Source organism: Thalassophryne amazonica, chromosome 4, assembly GCF_902500255.1.
Source record: "Thalassophryne amazonica chromosome 4, fThaAma1.1, whole genome shotgun sequence".
NCBI lineage: Eukaryota > Metazoa > Chordata > Actinopteri > Batrachoidiformes > Batrachoididae > Thalassophryne > Thalassophryne amazonica.
The window spans coordinates 25,381,903-25,398,118 of NC_047106.1; the positions used below are offsets into that span (position 1 = coordinate 25,381,903).

The 16,216-nt window shown below is 42.1% G+C and overlaps 1 protein-coding gene across 1 annotated transcript in view; it reads right to left on the bottom strand.

The window, feature by feature from the left end:
- dock10 (dedicator of cytokinesis 10) overlaps nucleotides 1-16,216 on the bottom strand; it is a 140,477-nt gene that overhangs the window by 33,352 nt on the left and 90,909 nt on the right. The window contains 8 exon segments of the mRNA XM_034169275.1: nucleotides 5,581-5,695; nucleotides 6,012-6,133; nucleotides 6,228-6,345; nucleotides 8,004-8,120; nucleotides 13,769-13,947; nucleotides 14,792-14,824; nucleotides 14,935-15,031; nucleotides 15,165-15,248. Of these exon segments, the coding sequence (XP_034025166.1) occupies nucleotides 5,581-5,695; nucleotides 6,012-6,133; nucleotides 6,228-6,345; nucleotides 8,004-8,120; nucleotides 13,769-13,947; nucleotides 14,792-14,824; nucleotides 14,935-15,031; nucleotides 15,165-15,248 (865 nt within the window).

The following is a 16,216-nucleotide window of genomic DNA, read 5'->3' on the forward strand; positions in this document are numbered from 1 at the left end:
GAGCTGCGGACGCACTCTCTCATCAGGCGCCTGCTCCAGGGGAGTGGTGTCTTCACGCTGATGTAGTGAGCATGATCTGGGACCTCTATGGTCATGTGGAAGTGGATCTGTTCGCAACAGAAGTGTCAACTCATTGCCCTCGGTGGTTTTCCCTTAAAGGGGTGTTGGGTGCGTTGGGTCGGGACGCATTTGCTCATCCGTTGCCCAGGGTGCTCCTGTACGCTTTTCCTCCTCTTCCATTGCTTTGGCCACTCTACAGAGGGTTCTCAGGGAGGGCCACAGACTGTTGCTGGTGGCTCCATTCTGGCCCACGTGTCCATGATTCCCGTTGCTTCGGAGTTTGTGTCGAGGTGACCCCTGGTGTCTTCCACCTAGGAGGGATCTTCTCTCTCAGTTGGGGGAACAAGTATGGCACCCCGATCCTCAACGCCTGAACCTGTGGGTGTGGCCACTGTATGCCAGGGGTCATGCCTGACTGGGCTCACCGATCCTGTCAGGCGTACCATTTTGCCTGCCAGGGCACCTTCTACCCGGCGGCAGTATGACAACAGGTGGCGACTGTTTTGTCAGTGGTGTTCTGCCCGAAGTGAGGATCTGGTCACCTGTTCCTTTTCTACTGTTCTGGATTTTCCCCAATCTGTCCTTGATGAGGGCCGTGAGAAGGTTCTGTAGGGACAGAGCCTCGGATGACATATGCTCATATACACTGTTATTGGTCATCTGTGGTGTCACAGGTGTGACTATTTTGGTATTATTACTCGAACTGTGCATGCGCGAAGGGATCATTCAGTGCTTTCAGCACCGCCCTCTGGCGGACAGTCGGATTCATAGAACTGTGGTTACATATGTAACCTTCGTTTTTAAGTGCAACAGCTATGAATTTTAACTTCTTGTTTTATGCCTGTGTGAATCCTAGCTTTTCATTAGTGCTTAGCTTGTGCTAGCGTTTGGTACATGTTTAGGTTCTCTTGGTACACAACACTTTACATTAATCATGCATGATGCTGACAGAAAAGGTGGCCTTCTTAGCGAGCCATGTCCATAACTTAGAGCAGCTTCTTAATTCAGTGGAGTTAGATATCATGGGCACTCCAGACAAGCTTAGTATTGGGTCAGTTAGTGCATCCGTTAGCATTAGCTTAGGTCCACCGGCTAAAGTTGCCAGGTTTTAGACTGTTGTTAGGCTAGAGAACTCCCATAAGGTTTGGTACGGGTTGTGTTACCCAGTTCACAGTCACCGCTGCCGATTGTGAACCATTTTTCAGCCTTGGATATGCCTGTTCATAGCCCTCCAAGGCCACAGGTGACTTCTACCCCCATCTCTAGGCCGCAATGCCATGTGTTAGTGATAGGGAATTCTATTACTTGCAAAGTTAAATTACAGACACCAGCTGACATTAAATGTATTTCTGGGGTCAGAGCATCCAGAAATACAGAGCTGTAAAATCCTAATGTTACCCTCCCTCGCAGACCAGATGGCAGTGCCTTCCCCAGTAGGGTGAAGGCCATCTGGCATCAGCAAGCCATGGCAGCTCCAGAACAAAGGCCAGTTATCAATAAAACCAAAGCCTTGCTGTCTACAAAATTGTGCCAGCCACCCATTTAACAATGTCAATCTGCTAATTGCCTAATCATTACCCTGGGAGGGGAGGGGACGGGACCAGAGCCTATTAATCGATGCCAACACATCTTTCTGGCAAGGTCACAAGTCCTCTCTATGTCCATTTTTGTGACCTCTGAGTGCTTCATTGTGACATCATGGGCGCCGGCATGAATAACTATGTGACTGTATTTCATGTCATGTTCCTTAGTCTGTCTACCCTTCTGCAGCGTTAGCACCCTAAGATGGGAAGCAATGTCTGGAGCTCTGGCCCGAGGAATACATTTAATGTCAGCTGGCACCTGTAGCCTGACTTTGTGGGTGACAGAATCCCCTATCAATAAAGCCTGGTGTTTCGGCCTGGAGATAGGAGTGGAAGTCACCCGTTTTACTTTGTAAAAACCTTTTAACTATTAGAATGGCTTAAGCGGTGGGCAGTGGTGAGCACAGCTAGCAAAAATGTTAGCTTCAATAACCGCTAAGCCACTAACTAAAAAGTTAACTTTTATAACACTAAACCAATAAACTGCAAAGAAATTTAGCAGAAGTTACAGCTAACCACTAACTCTTAGTATTGTCGGCTACTGATAAGCCAGTTTCGAGTTTAAGCACCACCGAGGCTTCTGAGTAAATTCAAAAGTGCTCACAAACCCAAAAATGAACAACGACCCAGAGCGTCTGTCTTACATTAGACAGCTATGAGCTCAGTCCTCCCCCAGCAGAAGAGAGCGAAGCGGGCTGGCTGCTGTTACCCCCAAAGAAAAAAACAAAAAAAACAAAAAAAAAACACAGTCATTTACTTTCAACATGCAAAAAGACAGCCAGTGGGGAGGAGACATGAAACGCAACACTCATGGTTTTACTCATAAACAACTAATTCTCATTTCCCATAATGCCTTTTGGCATATGTCTATTAAAAGCTCAAACCTTCAAAATTGAGCGCATTCCTTTAAAAGATATGTCATATGCGTGATATTTTCTCTCTGTAAATATGACAGAGCAACTGTTAATATTGATAAACTGAATGAGTTGTTTATGAGTAAAACCATGAGTGAAAAGTGTGTTGCGTTTCATGTCTTCTCCCCACTGTCTGTCTTTTTGCATGTGGAAAGTAAATGACTTTTGGGGGGAGCACCAGCTGTCTTCTGCTGGGGAAGGACTGAGCTCACAGCTGATTGTTGCAAAACATGCAACATGTAGGTACTAACATGTATGATTTTGACTGTTAAGTTTTATTCACTATGTCAGCAAAAAAAGTTAGCGGACTGAAAGTTAGCAGAACTAAATTTAGCAGAAGCCAAGTGGTCTGCTGATGGTTTTCAAAATTAGCTGAAAAGCTAATCCGCTAACAAAAAAGTTAGCGTCGCTAATTAGCGGATTAGTGGATCTGTGCCCACCACTGGGTCACCCCTTTGAGTCTGGTCTGCTTGAGGTTTCTTCCTCAATATTATCAGAGGGAGCTTTTCCTTACGACTGTCACCTCTGTGTTTGCTCTAATGGTTGGCAAGGTTAGACCTTACTCGTGTGAAGCACCTTGAGGCAGCTTTGTTGTGATTTGGCATTGCATAAATAAAATAAACTGAACTGAATTTGTTGGTAAATTGAAGATGTTCAGGAAAAAAGAAAAAGGTTGCCAAAAAAGAATTGGGGAAGTCAAAGATGATGAAAGTAGGCAGAAGTACAAGGAGATGCAGTACAAGGTGAAGAGAGAGGTAAGGAAAGGAGATATAGTGGGGACTACATAAAGTTGAACATTTATGAAAGAAATAAAGACTTGTAGTGATTGGCCAGACAGAGCGACCGAGCTGGAAAGGATGTGCAGCAGGTTAGAGTGATAAAGGATGTAGATGGAAATGTGCTGACGAGCAAGGAGAGTGTGTTGAAAAGGTGAAGGAAGTATTTCTATGAGCTGAATGAAGAATATGAGAGAAAGGTAATGTGTGTGTGTGAGAGAGAGAGAAAGGTAATGTGAGTGAGTGAGTGAGTGTGTGTGAGAGAGAGAGAAAGGTAATGTGAGTGAGTGAGTGTGTGAGAGAGAGAGAGAAAGGTAATGTGTGTGTGTTTAGTTTATCTTACCTTACAGCAGACAGTCTCGGGGAACACAACCACTTATTCAGGGTCTTTTTTGTGTTCGGTGTTGGGTGTTTTTCAAAAAATAAAGACAGCTCGTTTGGGCGGCTGAAATAATCCATAGCAGGCTCGGCCTCAGACGTAGCTGAAGGGACGTTGACAGTAGAAGCACTAGCATGATGAACTTCAGGTTCTGTCATCTCCTGTGCGTCCTTTCCCACGACCTGCTCACTGGACATGGAATCCTCCGATTCCGACTCAACATAGACATCAATTGGCTTTGAGCCTGGACTAACCTCTCCAGTAAAGTTGTCCTCATTTTCGCCCGTTGAAGTTGCATTTTCGCCCGTTGTAGTAGGGACGTCGGGAGCACTAGCAGCAACGCTAGAAGTAGTATTGACCACAGCAAACAAATTATCTATTTTAAAACACCCATAAGCCTCAGCTTGTAGAGCTTTCTGCTTTTTGTCCTGAATCTTCTCCGCTCCCCCTTTCCTCTTTTTGCCACCTCTTTCCATGATTTATCTAGTGAAAATATATGCGTGACATGCATCCGTGTTCCCATGGACCTGCGCCACTCATCACATCAGCAGGGTTGCCAGATGTGACTGACTGATGATTTCCAGCCCCAAAAAATGCTCAAAAACCACCTGGATGCACTAAATCTCTACTATAAATCTCGCCCAATTTGAACAAAAGTCTGTTGATCTCTATGGCCATAAATCTACAGAAAAACATTTTTTACCCGCAGACGGCCATCCTAAACAGCCCAATTGGGAAACTGCCCAATCTGGCAACACTGCACATCAGACGGAAAACGACAGCCTTTAGATGCATACCCCCATGCACCGCAACACATTTTTTGCAAAATCTTCGGACATAAATCCGCCAAATACAAGAGGAACATTGTAGTTTTGCTTAAACAAAGTAATATTTATTATAATTTAGTTTGTTGCAAGGATTACAGTTTAAAAAAGAAAAAGAAAATTACACCATATTCCAACCGTCACAAAGATGTTTACTACAAGTAAAGGGTATATAAACTGCACGTACCTCCCTATCAATTAATAGTAAAAGTTAAACCTCAATAACGGTTTTTTGAGTCGTCACTACCTACTCGCAGTTACAAAGTAGAGAACGGGGCCGGTGTGAACTTGGGAGGGCCGGCCCACGCACGTTTAAACGTGCAGCGGCCCACCGGGCAAATGCCCAAAATCACAGATTACCAGTCCGAGTGTGACCCACAGTATGAAGTTATGGTAAAGTGTAGTGGATATTACACTGGGAAAAGAGGTGAAGAAACAACATGGTTTCATATAGAGAAATAGCTCTTCAGATGCAATGTTTTCTCTGAGAGTACTGATGGAGAAGCACAGAGAAGGCCAGAAGGAGTTGCATTTTGTTGAATGACAGATGCATTCATCTGGAGGTGGGATTACATCACAAATTGGCTCTGAGCCCTTTCTCGTTTGCAGTCAAGATAGACAGATTGACAGATGAGATCAGACAGGAGTCTCCAAGGATTATAATGCTTGCAAATGACATTGTGATCTGCAGTGAGAACAGAGAGCAGATTGAGACGAGCATGGAGTGGTGGAGATATGCTCTGGAGAGAAGGGGAATGAAAGTGAGCAGGAGAAGGATAGGTTACATGTGTGAATGAGAGGGAGCATGGTAGAATAGTGAGGTAGATGAGTTTAAATGCTTGCTGTTATCTGTCCAAAGTAATGGAAAGTGTGGTAGAGATGAAGAAGAGTGCAGGCAGGGTGGAGTGGGTGGAGAAAGGTGGTAGGAGTGATTTACAACAGACGTGTATTTGCAAAGGTGCAACACTGTAGTACTATGGTCCCCAATCTGGATCAAACAAACAAGTATTTAGTGTGAAGATGACCTAAGATATTATTACTTACCCTCAGAAATGGTTTTCATAATATGCAGAAAGCACATGAGCAGGCTGCGGGTCTCAGCCTGGTCCAGTTTATCACAGCGTGAACCATATCCTATCAGGGACTGTGGTCGAGCAAACTGAGGACAAACATACAGACAGACAAAAAGACAAGCGTTTCAGTGTCGGGTGAGCACTGTCAATGCGACAGTAAAGACAATGACCCATTAAAGGAGACAGGTTGCTACCAGTACTTTAATACAAACACATGCAAAGAATTTGTCACAATGAATTTGGTCTTTTGCGCAATTTGTCAATTCCAAATGTCTGACAATGAAATTACCAGTGCTCACCACTCGCATCCACGGTTTTCTGTCTTCTGACAAGTCTTCTTGACTCAATATGGAATGAGTGAAAACATGGCAAGCATGTGTTGTTTAACAGTTCTGTTCTCACCTTCTCACATCCATCCATCTTTTCGCTGTTCCTGTCACTGTTGCTCGGATTGGAGTCCACACTGATCAGAGAACCACGAGAGTCCGCCTGGTTACCCGACGCAACTGCCAAGGACGAGAAGGCTGTGGGAGGAGGGGGTTTGACATCCTCATTCACACCTTTTCATGTAGACACTACAAGCAGACACAAACATACACACACACACACAACACTGACCTGTGATGGAGTTGAGCACCTCTTTAGAAAAGGAGGCATCCACAGAGTTCCCATGACGAGTAACAGAAATCACACCTCCAGCCACACCCCCTCCTACACTGAGGTCATCACGAGAGCCCTGGTGAGGGTGAAGATGTTGGAGAGGCAATAAGAGACAATGTCAAACCTGAGTTTTAGCATTTTACAATTCTAATGTTCCTTGTTTTAGGGCCACTTCACAAATAGTGCGAAGTCTGGTCGATGTCTGGTCGATTACGGCGAAACAGTTCAAAATTAGTGCACCACGAAACATCACACCGACGGGTTGCTGTGCACGAACCTGGTGCGAGAGTTCGTGCACGCATAGGTGTCTTTCGAGCAGGAACAGTGCGAGGTGCAGCATATGGCGCCCCTTATGTGGAAGAAAAAAAAAAAAAAAAAGCCGGTACCTGTGGAACCACACCACGCTGCTTATGTGGAATAAATAAAAAAATAAAAAGCAGCCAGTACCTGTGGAACCACATCGCACTGCTTATGTGGAATAAATAAAATAAATAAAAACCAGTCGGTACCTGCACCACTTATGTGGAATAATTTTTTAAAAAAAGAAAAAAAAACACACCACCCCCCTGATGTGAACACGCACCTTTCAAAAGCTTTGATTGCCAGTCAGAGAATTTACCACTGAGCTACAGAGCTGTTCTCTGAAAGCTGCGAGAATCTGTCTCATATCAGGAAGGACATGGACGTATTACCATGAAAAATTAAAATCACACACCATATAAAAACACCACATTTATCAAACGAGCAATACAAATATGATCCGTTCTGTTCCTCTGTAAATGACCTATGGTCACAAACATACAGTCATGAAATGACAGGAATGAGAAGCAGTTCCCTTGTCTCATTCATTTGTTGGCGCATCTCCAACTGGCCATGTGCGCATGTCTTGTGGATGATGTGCCACAGGATACCCCATCATGTGGAACAGAGCTCATGTGGGTGATGTCACAGTGAGATTGCCTGCTGCGCGTTCTGATCTGACGGTCCGTTTCAACCTGGGAGCAGCCTGTCCATGTGCACACCGTGTGCATGCTCGCTCGCTGCAGCACACCGCCACAGTAATATGTTTTTATTTATGTCCACTTGATAACAGCAAACAGACACACGTGCGTCACAGTGGGCAGTTATTTGTCCATGTCCATCCAAACATAGTACGTGGTGTCCAGCTGGGATGTCCAGATCCACAGATTTCCACAGCCGCTTCAGTGGGAGGACACACCTACTGTCATCTTAGCGCACACGCCAAAGCCACACTCGTGTGGGACTTTGACAAATTTCTCTGTGAATACGAAAGTGATTGTCTGCAGTCTGTTATCGTGCCAAGAGTGCGAATGGCCACACATTTTCTAAGTGCCATGCAAGCGGTGTTAGGTGTTCATGTGTGTCACCTGGAATTTGGCCAACACCTGCCGCGAGAGGGTGTGATGGGTTCTCACAGCGCACACTTTTTCTTTAAGGCGCTTGTGTCTGCAAATAGTTGTAGCAACAGGTGTACGAGGCATTGGAGGCAGGGACGACATTACACAGTTTGCACCCGATTCCTGCGTTATGCGCACTAAGTGTGCACTTCGTCCAAACTTCGCACTATGTGTGAAGGGGCCCTTAAATTTACTGCCAAGTTACATTAACAACAACATCCAATTAGGCAAATAATGTCTTCATATTCTCCTGTTCAAGCAATACTGCCCACACAGAGGTAAACAATCATTCTAATCATGACAAAGTGACTCTTACTTGATCACTAGAAGTGAAGTAGATGGGGAAGAGATCCCTGAGGAAGAATCGAGGCATGTTGTCAAGGATCAGTCCATAAAGAGGCAAATAGAGAGATGCAATCCTCGCCTGTTTCTCCTGGGGAGGAATGAGGTGCATCACATTTACACTCAGCACACAACAGATTGTCTCACTGGTACAGTAAATCACAAAAATACCTTTTTGGGTCACAAAGTGGGATAATGGCAAAGTTTTGGGCAGGGAGCCGTCCAGCCGTCATTTGGACGGTCAATTTTCGAAAAAGACGGCCGAAAAAAATACCGGGCAGCCTGCTCAAAGATGTCAAAAATTAGGACTGGGTCCAATCGCTGGAGCCATCTGTGTGTGTGTGCAGTCGATTTGCTGTGGGGGGTCAGTGCAGAGAGAGCGCACGGTGCAGAGAGTAAAGCAGCACGTTAAGAAAACAAGCAAAACTGTGGAGCTGCCTTATTTCCTTATTTCTCCTTGCACGGTTCTGATGGTACGTCCTGTTCACATCATGTGCACGTCAGTGATAGTTATACTGAATTTATGAGATGAAAGAAATGGTCAAAATTCCTTAAAAAATGAGAATATATGAATGAACTTTATGAAAATCACACACACGTGTGTTAAAAAAACCTGATGTGGAGAAACTCTGCAGTGATATTCAGAAGCAGATATCCCATAAAACAGGTGAGAACTCTGAATGTTAATAGACTGTTATTTTCCAAAAATATTTATTTTAGATCTTGAGCTGAATGTAACTGTTTTATGTTCAATCACAAAACGTGACTGAGGAGGAGAAAAACAGGAAATGAACTCTAGTCATAATAAAAATACAAGCTTCTGATTTTTATTTAATTATTATTATTTTTATTTGTTAATTTTCAAAGTTATTAGGCTACAGCTATATGTTTCATTTATTTCAAAGTAAGTTACCTCTTATTATTATTTTCAAAAAATCATGAGTCAAATCAGTCTGCATTGTTTTTCCTGCACGTTTGTGTATTTTTTTTCCTTCTTCATAAGAGTTTGGTGTTTGCGTTTGTTCCACAAAATGTTAATTTTCTTTATAGCAGTTCTGTAATTTCAGAAATGCAACAGAAACAACCACAAATCAGAAAAAGTTGGGACTATACAATAGTGTTCAGAATAATAGTAGTGCTATGTGACTAAAAAGATTAATCCAGGTTTTGAGTATATTTCTTATTGTTACATGGGAAACAAGGTACCAGTAGATTCAGTAGATTCTCACAAATCCAACAAGACCAAGCATTCATGATATGCACACTTTTAAGGCTATGTTGGATTTGTGAGAATCTACTGAATCTACTGGTACCTTGTTTCCCATGTAACAATAAGAAATATACTCAAAACCTGGATTAATCTTTTTAGTCACATAGTACTACTATTATTTTGAACACTACTGTATATAAAATGAAGATAAAAATAAAAATGTTGCACTATTCCAAGTTTCTCCACTCACACCCACAGAAGCCAAACGTTCTTCCAGAGTTGTGTCTTGGTGGCTTCCCTCATCTCATCTCCTTCCAGCATGGACATTCAGTTTTTGAGAACTGCCTAACTGACATAGATTTACCATAAAGTACCACACTGTTTGTACTTCTGAATGATTAATGCAAATAAAGTTTAAGAAATATTCAGTGACTCGGAAAAGTTCATGCTTTCATCCTCTGACATTTCTCTAGAAAACTGGCTGGAAAAATTATTAATTCTTACATTTAGAATAAACTGCCCCATCCCAACAGTTTTTCTTTTTTTCTATAGTTGAGCTGTATATAGAAAAACATTACGAGCATTATCTTTATTCATTCATTTTAAAGGTCAAATATGTTTTGTGGCTTGAGAAGGATTTTATTTGTGGAAGACGGGTCAAAAATGACAGTAAAGGTTTTAGACTCCAAATATTTATTTATTTTTTAGTGGTCTTTGTGATATTTTGGAAGTGCGGAAATCTGCTCCGTCTTTAAAACTGTACATGTACTCGGGGGTACTCAAGCCACTATTTTTTCAAAGTTTTCATGGAGGAGACCCCCGGACCCCCCTGTGAGTTGGGTATGCGCGATGCTGGTCTGCGCCTAAAATTTTGGACACCCTGATTTTTTTTTTTTTTTTGGGACACCCAAAAGTTCAATTTCTGTCTAAAACTATGGTTAATGGTGTTTGTAAAGTCTATGTGTAAGTGTATATCTCAATAAATAAATAACACCAAACCTACTCAATGTTACTCAAAGCACCTCAAGTGAGGAAACTCAGCATTTGTTGATGTCTATGGCTTCCAGACTTCAGGCACATACCCCTTAACTTATGTAAATTTCTACACAGCCCTCTACAGAAGCGAAGGGAAATTATCAGTAAGAAATGGACTCTACAGCCTGGCCAAGTTTTAAAAGTTCCTTTAACATGCATTTTTTTAAAAATTCATATTTCACGGGTACACATTTCTGTTGTCTTTGGATTTTTCCATTGAGAAATATTTTCACTAAGTATTTCACATACTCTGCCAAGAAAATGTTGTGGTTTTGAAATAAAAATGATTTTCACAGTTTCTGGCTTGAGCACACATTTGGTTTTAACTCAGACGTGTCTGAATTCAGCAGTTTAAACAAGACCATTTAACTGATCCTACGTGACCTAAAAGGTCTTCAACAGTTCACTGTGGGGGAAGTGATGTCTGATGTGCGGAAGAGAACATTATGAAGGAGATAACCATTAATTGTAAAAAAAACAGAACGCCTGGTTGTTAGAAAAAGAAGCAGTAAATCCTGTCAAGGCCCTGAGGCCCAGTGGTGCCGATGCTTACTCCAACATTCCATAGCGTGGAGTGAATTAGAGTCCCCATGGCGGCGATGCCACTCCATTGGGGATTACTTCTGAAGCCAGGACCCATTTATAGCTGGGTGGCTCAAAACTATTCAGATGAAGTGACTTGTTTGAGGACACAGACAAGTAACACAACCCGGAATCAAACCCAAATCTGTATATTGGTAGCCTGACTCCTATCCCTTCCATAATAGGGGTGCAATGTTAAGATTTTAAATCAGATTATGGCTTTTTTTAATCATAGATCTAATCATTTTTTGGATCCCCCCCCCAAAAAAGCCAAAAAATATATAATTTTGCTGCCCAAATGGTGTATTACTCATCAAAATTCAGGAAAAACCTTTTTTCTTTCAGCGCTCAGTGGACTCCCTGCTCACGTTGAGCTCAGTGAGCTCAGGGTGGCACAGGGAACACATGCAGCAGGACTGTCCTCAACTCCTGATATTTTGTAGTGATGCTTTCCGTGTTTGGAACCTGATGTGTGTCAAGCCCGTAAGAGGCTCTCTCAGATCAACCACGAGCAGGGGCGGTCCTGGAGGCGGGCCGACCGGGCGGAAATCATTGGATAAATGCTGGGCTTTGTCCCGCCCATCGGACGCTCAGCGTGTCTGGGGGTCTATGGGGCAGTGGGCCAGCCAAGCTCAGCTTCTGCATGATGATTGGATGATCTGTCTGAGGCTGAATCCCTTTTTGATTGACAGCGAAATGAGCAAATCAGCGATCTTTTGGTGTAAACATCCGTGGGAGCATTTTCATTCTTTTCTGAGTTGAACTGGAGACTTTCCTAATCCTCTTAGCGGCATTTTCTTTGTTAAAAATGACTAGCGACAAATCAAGCTTCTATTTCTGGTGTTTTTTTGTTTTTTTTTTGTAGCTGCTTGTGTTTGGAGACTGACTTCTATCACTCTTTCTGACTTCTATCGCAGTTTCTGTCCTTACTGAGCAGCGGGTGCTGCTGAGCTCCTCCACCGTCACAAAGCACTCACAGGCAGACAAACTTCACACTAGCCTCGAGCCAGTCCCAGCTAGTGAGCTAGCTAGGTAGCAAGCTGCACATAATGGCAGACAATTTGAATGTTGTGGACCGGATTTTTTGCGAAGCCATTTGATAGTTTTCCTTACAAAGAAGCCATGGCTGCTGTCATGGCTTCAGCTCTCAATGGTTTGCAGGCCAAAGTTAAAGCAATAGCCCCCAGTGCAATGTTTGTGCATTGCTATGCACACAGACTGAATCTGGTTCTGTCTCAGGGGGCTAAATGCTCCCTGCGCCTTGGGGCAACTGTTTGTTGTGATTTGGCACTATATAAAAAAATTGATTGATTGATCTGAGTGCAGAATATTTTTTGCATCACTCTCTGGGTTTGCCACATTTTTCTCAAAATCCACAAAGAGGATGTCTTTTCTTGAGTCTGCAGGCTGCTCAAGGTTGCCCAGAAATGCTCCTACTCGATGGAATTTCACATCACGGATAGTGAGCACTGTGGCAAACAATTATGATGCCCTCCTGCAAACTTTTGAGATGATCATTGCAGATAAGTCCATGGATGATGACACATTAGACTGTGCCAATTTCTTTGTGTTTGTTATTGCAGTAGTCATTAAAACTGGAAATTTGTTCTTGAAAATAGCTGTTGTGAGTTAATTTGTGGGATTGTGGGTGTTCTGGACGAAGTTAGTGTTTTCATGGGTGGTGGGGCGGAGGTGGTGGCCACGTTAATGTGCGCGGGGGGGCGCACACAGGGGGTTTCGCCCGGGGAGTAAATCACTCTAGGACTGCCACTGACCACGAGGCAGCAGAGGCTGTCTACCTTTAACATGCTCTCTTTATTTAAATGCACAAGTGCTTAAATTTCACTCCAATTCTGAACTGAGATTACACTATTATGGAAACTTTAGTTCACATTTCACATGCATGCCAAATTGTGTGGGGGTAGTTCTTATGGTTCATCTATTTCCTGAGCAAAGTCTCAAGGATTAGAGAAGCCACTATCAAGCAAGTACTGAAGTTGAATGAGAAAACGTGTATGACCAAAATGTAAAATCAGTCTTTATATATGGTGTGAGTTTTATAAAATGTCCTCACAAATGGAGCAAAGATTAAAGCTACAGAAGTGTGTTTCTAGAGATACACGGACAGACTGTGTGCTACAAAAAGCAGGAACAAACAGAACATTGATTAAAATAAGAAGACAACAGATGAGGTTTCTGGGAAATGTTATGAGAGCAGTGATTTTCAAAGTGTGGGCCACACCCTGTTGGTGGACTGTGAAGCAACTGCATTTGGGCTGCCATGAAAAATAAATAAAAACATCTTTGATTTTCAATTTTGCAATAAAGTTCAGAGTGACTCAAAAATATTCAAGAATGTTTTAAAAAATGAAACCAGAAATAATACAACAAAGCCACAGGATTTATATAATGTGTTATTCATTTATCTGACCTAGTTTAATATAACACATATGTAAATACTTCATCTTATCCTGATGTATCAATTAAACGTGTGACTAAAGGTTTGTGCGAGCTGCAGAGGTTTTTCAGATTTCGTAGTGGGCTGTGGTGTTCTTGCATTTGGAAATGGCTGGTTTAGAACGTTTGACTCCATTAAATTTTATGCATTGAGTCAAAAATCTGAAGCGTGTCGCAGTGGACTTGACACTCTCTGCAACATGTGATACTCTCTGTATTTGGAGCCTGACTTCAGATTGGATGAGGAAAAACTCCCACGCTTTACTGACCTAATCTGTCCTGGACAGTTCCCAGCATTCATAAAGACATTTCCTCTGCGGCTCACAGCTGCTACAAACAGTCACGTGTCAATCTGTGCATGTTTCCACAAGCCGCACTGGAGGAACTTCTACTGTGAGCTTCTGATTCACTCTTCATGCATTTAGTTTCATCCTATAAACATGCGTTGTGTCTACCTTGGTGGCATAGCGAGAGTCCAGAGAGTGTTTAGCCATGAGCGTCTTCAAGGTGGCTAAGGCTAAATGTCTCAGGTCCTGCTCGTCCTGCAGCGCCAGACCCAGTTCGCGGAGCAGCATGCCCGTCAAGAAGTGCTTCCTGCAGAACTCTCCAGTCAAGTTGTACTCAGGCACAGACACTAAAAAAATAATAATAATAATAATAAAAATCCACATTTTTACAGAAACAAAATAAAGTTCACATTGTCATAGCTAATACCTTTTACTGTATACAGTATAACAGCTGAGTAGATCCTTGTCATTTGATTGGTGCTTTGTATGTCACATGACATGAATTACTCATCCCATTTTGGTTGCGTTGCATTTAGCGTGCAAATTTGGTTCCATACATTTTGTACCATTGCACGCTGCGGCCAATGCCCACTAGTGGGGGCAACATTTAGCTAAACATGGAGGAGTTTTTTTTTGCTGGCGGACGACGATTTGAAGGTGCTAACTGAGTGCTAATTCTTCTAACACATAAAAACAAATCCAGTAAGCTGTAAGCCGCTTTTGTCTGGAGAGCTGTTAGGATGAAAAGCTGGATAAATTTCTGACATTTTTTGTTGCAGTGAGGAAAGCAGACGGCAGTCTGTACACAAAGTCAATGCACAGTGTCACGCACTACATCGTCAGGATTGTTTTTTGCCAGTTGACTGAGAACAATTTTGGACTCCTGGTTAAAGTTCATGTTGCACTGTTGACGTCAAAGCACCAGTGACACATACGAAAATGTAAGTCCCTTTTTTGTTGTTTATAAATTAATAAAATATCAAATGACAAGGATCTATTTTCACAAATAATGAATGTTCTTTCATTCTTTCAATGGAACAAATATTTCATTCGGCGAAAGATTGGTACCATTCAACTCATAAACATTCATTATTTGTATTGCATTGAGGACTTTCCAAACACAAATGTCCATCACCATCTTAAAAACATGTAAATGAAATGAATATACATTGAATGAATGACTATATTTACCATGAGAATTTTGGAGTTCTGGGGATGTATGGTCTGATGCAGACATGCAAAGTGAGAGAAAATGAAAATAAAATGAGAATGAGTGTTGCTTGTATGATAATTATGAATGAAGCTGTAGCACACAGAATAATGTACGTTCTTACCGGTAATGCGAGCAGAAGGCAAAGGCAGACTGAGAGGGATGTAGTGTTCGTGGTTACACACCTCCCTCAAAAAGTCAAATTTCAGCTCACATAAGACCTGTTGAAGGAACCAAATTGATTTATATAATCAGATTTTTGCAGCATCAGATACACCCAGAATGACGCCGAGTTAATTTTCAAACATTTATGTATTTTTAATGAACAGTAAAGTTTCCCTGTCAGATCTTTACCTTGCTGTCAGTAGCCGTGATCATGTTAATGTAGTTGCTGATCAGTTTGAAGGTGAAACCTCTGTCCATCAGAGTAAAGCAACGCTGCATGAAACAACATGAAACAAAAACGCATCATGAAAGTGAATCACTCTCAACATGTGTTGATAAGAAAGTGAGAAATGAATCATTTTACGCAGAGTGAGGAATGTACAGGAAAAACATAAAAAAAAAAAAAATTGAGAAATCCGTTGCAGACAGCTGGACTTATGCTTTAAGTGACTGCCACACTGTGACAGACTGAGGAAATTAAATTTTGATATCAGTTCGTATATGGTTCTATACAAGTTCTTTTGTCATTTGTTAAAATGTGTTCCTAGTCAGTTGATGTCTGGCGAAAGTTTTGTGCATATGCAAAACCTTAGTGGGCATTGGACGGAGAGCTTCCCCTGGTTGTGCATTTGTTTTCTGTTTCTTATGCATGTTGTTGATAAGTGTGGGAATGGTGTGTGTGGGGCGGCCAGTCCGTTGTATGTAAATGTCATTCCAAGTTCATCACATGACTTGTGCTTGTATGTTTGCTGCACGTTATCTGTAATACGTTCGTTGTCCGTCTGTAAAGTCACTATACATTCGTTAGCAACCATTTATCTGTTACATATCCTGTACTTATCCGTCCATCAGAGCCACAAATCCACCGGAGACCAACAGATTAAGCAATTTTTGCCACCAAACAAATTATTTCAATGTGTTACTGATCCATTTACTCACTCCATCATAGTACAACCCCTGGCAAAAATTATGGATGTTCATTCAGTTGTTTAATTTTGTAGAAAAAAAGCAGATCACAGACATGACACAAAACTAAAGTCATTTCAAATGGCAACTTTCTGGCTTTAAGAAACACTATAAGAAATCAGGAAAAAAAATTGTGGCAGTCAGTAACAGTTACTTTTTTAGACCAAGCAGAGGGGAAAAAAATATGGAATCACTCAATTCTGAGGAAAAAAAATGGAATCATGAAAAACAAAAGAATGCTCCAACACATCACTAGTATTTTGTTGCACCACCTC